The 6336-nt window shown below is 37.6% G+C and overlaps 1 protein-coding gene across 1 annotated transcript; it reads right to left on the bottom strand.

The window, feature by feature from the left end:
• Positions 1-3425: 3425 nt before the first annotated feature.
• On the bottom strand, positions 3426-4430 carry LOC141285139 (olfactory receptor 52E8-like). The gene has a single exon (XM_073818190.1). The coding sequence runs from the start codon at positions 4401-4403 to the stop codon at positions 3426-3428; it is 978 nt and encodes a 325-aa protein (XP_073674291.1). The 5' UTR covers positions 4404-4430.
• Positions 4431-6336: the final 1906 nt, after the last annotated feature.

Below are 6336 nucleotides of genomic sequence, written 5' to 3'. Positions count from 1 at the left end.
CGCCCCTACTATAGGGCGAGGGCGGAGGCGTTTTTTCGAGAGAGGGCGTCCGCTCAATCTGTTCCGGACGCGGCCGTTACCGTGCTCTCTGTTCCGGAAGCGCCTGTGGCCTCGCTCCCGGTTCCTGACACGGCGGTGACCGCTATCTCTGCGCCTGACGCGCCGGAGACCACAACCTCTGCTCCTGACGCGGAGGCGACCGCGCTCTCTGTTCCTGACGCGGCGGCGACCGCTGTCTCTGTTCCTGGCGCGGCGGCGACCGCTGTCTCTGTTCCTGACGCGGCGGCGACCGCTGTCTCTGTTCCTGACGTGGCGGCGATCGCTGTCTCTGTTCCTGACGCGGCGGCGACCGCCGTCTCTGTTCCTGACGCGGAAGTGACCGCCATCTCTGTTCCTGACGCGGAAGTGACCGCTGTCTCTGTTCCTGACGCGGCGGCGACCGCTGTCTCTGTTCCTGACGCGGAAGTGACCGCCGTCTCTGTTCCTGAGGCGGAAGTGACCGCTGTTTCTGTTCCTGACGCGGCGGCGATCGCTGTCTCTGTTCCTGACGTGGCGGCGATCGCTGTCTCTGTTCCGGACGCGGCACTGACTGCTTTCTCTGTTCCGGACGCGGCGGTGACCGCGCACGTTCCACTGGCGGCGAGGCCAGCTCGCGTTCCTCTGGCGGTGGCGTCCGCTGACGCTCCTCTGGCGGCGAGGCCAGCTCACGTTCCTCCGTGGCACGGGCCTGGCCCACCATCCCTCCCCCTGTTTCACCAGTCCCCCGTTCCACCTCCCTCTAGACTTGTTTCGGCCTTAGGGAACGTCTGGAAGCCGTTCCGTAGGGGAGGGGCACTGTCATGACTCTGGGCTGCGGGTTCTCCCTCAGCCTCCTGGGGTCGCTGTTTTCCCTTCCCTGCAATGCACTTCCCTGATTGTTCACCTGTCCTGATTGTCACTTGTGTCTTCCAGCTGTTCACTATTATCACAGTCTTTATAATCCCCACTTTCCCCCCACGCTGGTGAGTCTGCATTGGTTTCTGTGTCTTGAGTTCTGTCAGTATACTCTGTGTTTCTTAGTTCCCTGGCTTATGATCGTGTTCTTGTTTTGTTCTCTTGTATTATTTCTAGTTGTGTTGTGCCGTGTTGGCCTTTTGGTTTTGTTTTGTTTGTTTAATTATATTAAAATCTTCCCCTGCACTTGGACCCAGACCTCCTTCGTTTACCGTGACACATTGAGCTGCATTCACCATTGTGTTGTTTTAAGCTGAAAAGCAGAAAATTGTGTTTTATTTTAGATCCGGTTTCCACTCCGGGCATTAGAGCAGAGTGGTGTTTTTAACTGTTTGACTAAATCCAGACCCTGAGAGAAAGGAGAAACATCTTCAGAAAGAAAGGGATAGATGGAGGAAGATAAAGTAAAGTAAAACGTATTCACAGGTTGAATGAGCAAGACCAAAGACATATGCGCAAATTATGGAGAGAGTTATAAAAAAAATTTAGGCTCCAGTTCCAGGGCCATGGCCTTCAAGGTTAGATCTAGGGTAATATCTACATATTTTACAAAATTACATGTAATTTTGTTACAATGTTGATATTATCGTAGTATTACCCTGTTATTACTGAGCTGTAATATGATGTGCAACCACAGTTACTTTACATTGTGCTATTCAGTTAAGTGTCTATTGATAATATTTTTAAATGAAATATGTTTTTATATTAAAATAAAATGAAATTAGTTTAATGAACATGAACTTTACCCTAGTCTAATATTACATTAACATTAAAATTATAATAATAATTTAAAATAGGAATGCTTATCAAAACTTAAATAAAGAACACAAAGCATAACTTTTCCTGCTTCAACGTAATCCATTAAGTCAGGCGCTGTCACAGCACTATCAGTCCCATCACTCCACGGTCAGTCCTGTCACACATTATTATTGTACTATTTGAGGAAATATTGTTGAATTAATCTCTTTAACTGTGTAGATGAAGGTGGGGCTATATATCCAATACTATGTTTTTGTAAAAATCTCCTATGTCAAGGTAGTCTTTTTAAAATTATATGAGTGCTTGTATGAGTGTTCTGTGATTTTGTGTACCACAGTACACAGAAAAATAGCTTATATTTCTCATAGGAATTACAAAACCATGAAAGATGCAATCAGGGACATGTGACCAATAAGAAAATGCTATTTGTATCAAATAAATTTTTTAGGAAACCCATCTAACATATACACATTTGTCTGTGACAGGGAATGACATTTTAGGGGTTAATTACATATAAAAATGTATTTTATTCATCATAAAAAAAAATACTGAGATGGCATGATATTTGTTTCTCAGTTAAATGCCCTCTATATGACTCAACATTCAGATTTAATAATTAAATATATATATTTTTTATTCTCCAAAATTTTTGAGAAGAAATGCATGTTGTAGAATGTCACATAGGGGTTTGAATGGACACTTAATTTACCAGTATGCAATAAAGTATTTTATCAAATGTCTTTGCAAAACACAAGCAAAATACATTTAACTTTAAAACATGTTTAGAGTAACAAGATATACCACATATAATGACTACTCGCATACAATCATGCATATTGCTGATGACTCTTTCCTGCTTTTTTTGTCATGGGGTCTGTAACTAAGAATACGAGCATTAAAACAAAACGCATTTGAAACCAACTGGATTAAAAATACGTTAAATAAATAAATTGCAAGTCACTATAGTTGCATATATTTTATGAACATTTTCAATCAGAATTTGAATCCACTTAAAATTATACAATCATTACAAACAAAAGTTACTGGACTGTTCTTTCAAAAGCTAGTTTTTTAAACAATGCATTATTGAAAAGACATTGTACACTAACATTTTTCTATGTTGTACAGACCTCCGTAACTTTGTTATTTTATTATGTGACACTGATAGCTATTGTGTGATTGAGTTTGATCTCAGGGTTTTACACAAAAATAGGCTACAAACCATTTCATGAATGTTATCATTAGATGACAATGAAAGAGTAAACAGCTAAGAGTGCGAAGGTTACATTGAGTTGTGAGTACATCTCACTTATGTCTTATATGTTTACTTATTAATTCTCACTATTAAAGTAAATTTGCATTATGTTATGCAAATAAAAATATATAGTATTCTGCCATAATATCATTATATTTATAATCTGTTTAATCTTAAAATGAAAGAAATATTCATTGTCTTTGTACTGTCTTGAGGGCCAGTAACTAGGAACACAAGCAGTACTGTACATACACTTAAAATCATTCATAAATAAATAACATATCACTGCTCATCACGTATCATCTGTCCACTCTACATGTTATAAAAGCTAATTTAACTATTTTCTGCCTATACATCTTCATCTTAGAAGTAATTTAATTCTTAATGATTGAAAAAAATAGTCACTATAGTCATCTTGTCATCTTGAAGCATTTCTTCTATTTGCAGATCTGTTGTTAAACACTTTTCGAATTAACACTTTGATTTCAACCGTGTTTAAAACATAAATGATGGGATTTAACATTGGTGAAATACCATATGCCAGAGATGTGATGATGATTCCGGCATTTGAAGTGAGAGAATTATTTGACCAAATAATGGAAATGCACATTACAGAAAGAAAGAACGACATGACTAACAAAAGGTGAGAAACACAGGTCTTCAGCGCTTTTAAACGTGCTTCCCAAGTTGTAATTTTACTTACGGCAAAAAAAATGCCTATATATGACAGGACTATAATGAAGAATGGTGCTACAAAGAACAAAACTGCGTTGAGGTTTCTTATAAACGTAATAATGCTACTGAGATTGCATGCCAACCTCAACACCGGTGCATGATCACAAAAATAACTTTGTATTACATTAGATTCACAAAATGAAATTTGGGTGATCAAAGACACTAACAGGCCCACCATGGAGGCACTGAAGGCCCATGCAACTGAAAGCACTACAGACATGACATTATTATTTACTAGTGCATGATATCTTAATGGCAAGCAAATTGCAATGAAGCGATCATATGCCATAACAACAAGAGTGACACTTTGCACAGCAATAAAGAAGTAAACAAAAAACATGTTTGCCAAGCAAGAATTGTAGGAGATGTACTGTGAGTCAGAAAAAAAAGTCTTCATCATGTTTGGAATCAGTGCATTAGTTTCACCAATATTAGCCAAGGCCATGTTAAACATGGCAAAGTACTTTGCACTGTGTAGACTCTGGTTAATAGCAACAATGAGAATGACTGTTGTGTTCCCAATTACAGTAATAAAATAAATGATAAATAAGAATACATAGTAATAATTGCCGTATGCTATACCTGAAAGTCCAAGGATGAAAAAGTATTCCGGACGAACAATGGAGATGTTCTTGGAAAAATTTGTATTTAAAGAACTCATGGCAGCTTTGTGTTTGGTGTTTTGCACAAGCTGAAAAAATAGAAATGACCACAAAAACAAGCTAAATTAGACAATTTACAAAACTTACACGTAACAATTTTAAAAATGTTCAAAATCTAAATTTCTGTAAACATTCTGCATAATATTTGACTAAGAAAAACTGTATGCATAGTTTTAAAGCCAAATCAAACAATGACAGTGACTGTCTGAAAGCTTGTGTGTTGCCTACACTGAAATTACTCAGATGTAAATTCTCGTCCTTTTTCTCTCATTGGACATTTGCGTCATTGAATCCAAATATATCTTCTAATTCATCTCTTGAGAGCCTTCAAACAACACAGTGACGTAATACTTGCATGCTGTAGTAAATATTCTGGCCATTGTATTAGTTTAGATGGACATTTAATTTACCAATATGCAAACAATTTTTACTACAACTGCTCCTCGTGTTCTCATTTGGGCACTACCATATTACATTAATTCAGTAATCAATGGCATTGACGGTATTCTATTGTGTGAAACTGATAATGCAATACTGAAGCTTTTGATCCCAGAGTTTTTACACAGAATAAAACAACACTAATGTGTACACTAAAATATAACCACAAGATGGCAATGAAAGACTAGAGTAAAATGATCTGTTTTTCTGATCATGTTTTGTTTATTAATTCATTAAGCAAAGAAAGAAACCGTAAAACAGCAGATGCACAGACTATAAAAATTAGCCATATCTGCAAACCTCAGACCAAAAATAACTGAGTATCACATTGGACTTACAGAATGAAATTTGGGTGATCAAAGACACCATCGGTGATAAATGACTTTAGAAACAGTCAGTATTTTTCCAACTTAGTTTTAAATGTATGTTAAGGTAGAATGTCATTATTTAGGCTGACTTTAAGCTGTAGGTATTTATATATAATTATGTAATATGAGCACACTCTAATAGGGCAGAAGACATGTTATTGACATTGCCTGAGCCTGCAAAGTAAATGACAAATGATCTGTTTTTCTGGTCATGTTTGTTTATTGATTGATTAAGCAAAAAAAGAAACAGCAGATGCACAGACAATAAAGCAAACCTTAGACCAAAATGCTCATGTCCAAATAGATAAATGGATTACTCATTCAAAAAGAAATGCATTAGGAAATGTATTTTCTTTACATAATCCAGTATTTTATCAAATGTTTTTGCAAAAACATGAGCAAAATATGTGTAGGCCTAACATGAGAGTAAAAGTTTGGAGTAGCATGAAATATGTCAACATTGCTCAAAAATGTCATTAATATTGCTGGTGACTTTTATTCTCTTTGTTTTGTCTTGATGTCTGTAACTAAGAATACAAACATTACAATACAGACATGTTTAACCAACTGAATTAATAAATAAATTATAGACAAATAAACAGTATATCACTGCTGTACAGCTGCATATATGTTATGCACACATTTTAATCAGAATTGAATCCCATTAAAATGATAAAAGAATAACAAGGAAAAATTACTACAATATTGTATTTCTGAAAGGATACAGTACATTGATATTATTTTTGTACTTTCATACAGGGGTCCGTTCTTCGTACCTCACTTACTACATCCAAGATCAAATGACACATCTAAGATCAAATCATCGCGCTAACTATGAGCTCGCTATTCCGGTTCTCCGAACGCACCTGTTGTTGATGATTAGTATAGCTGGATGAAGTTATTTGAGATCACTGGGTGGCTTAAAAGGGGATACGTATCGATAGTAGAAACATTGATCGGCAACTCTTTGATTGGTCGGCGAACATGACGAAGGAGCGCGCTCAGTATTTTTCTGCAGCAGAGCAAGAACTCTTGATTGAGGGATTTCAGGAGTTTCAGAGTTTATTTAAAACGCAAGGGAACACTGCAAAGGCTGGAAAAGCAAGGAGAGAGGGCTGGCAAAAAG

This window comes from Garra rufa, chromosome 14 (assembly GCF_049309525.1).
Source record: "Garra rufa chromosome 14, GarRuf1.0, whole genome shotgun sequence".
NCBI lineage: Eukaryota > Metazoa > Chordata > Actinopteri > Cypriniformes > Cyprinidae > Garra > Garra rufa.
This window is presented reverse-complemented; position numbering and strand designations above follow the sequence as displayed.

What these genes read in the sequence shown, in the direction of transcription:
- LOC141285139 (XM_073818190.1), bottom strand. Translation starts at nt 4,403, where the DNA reads ATGAGTTCTTTAAATACAAATTTTTCCAAGAACATCTCCATTGTTCGT.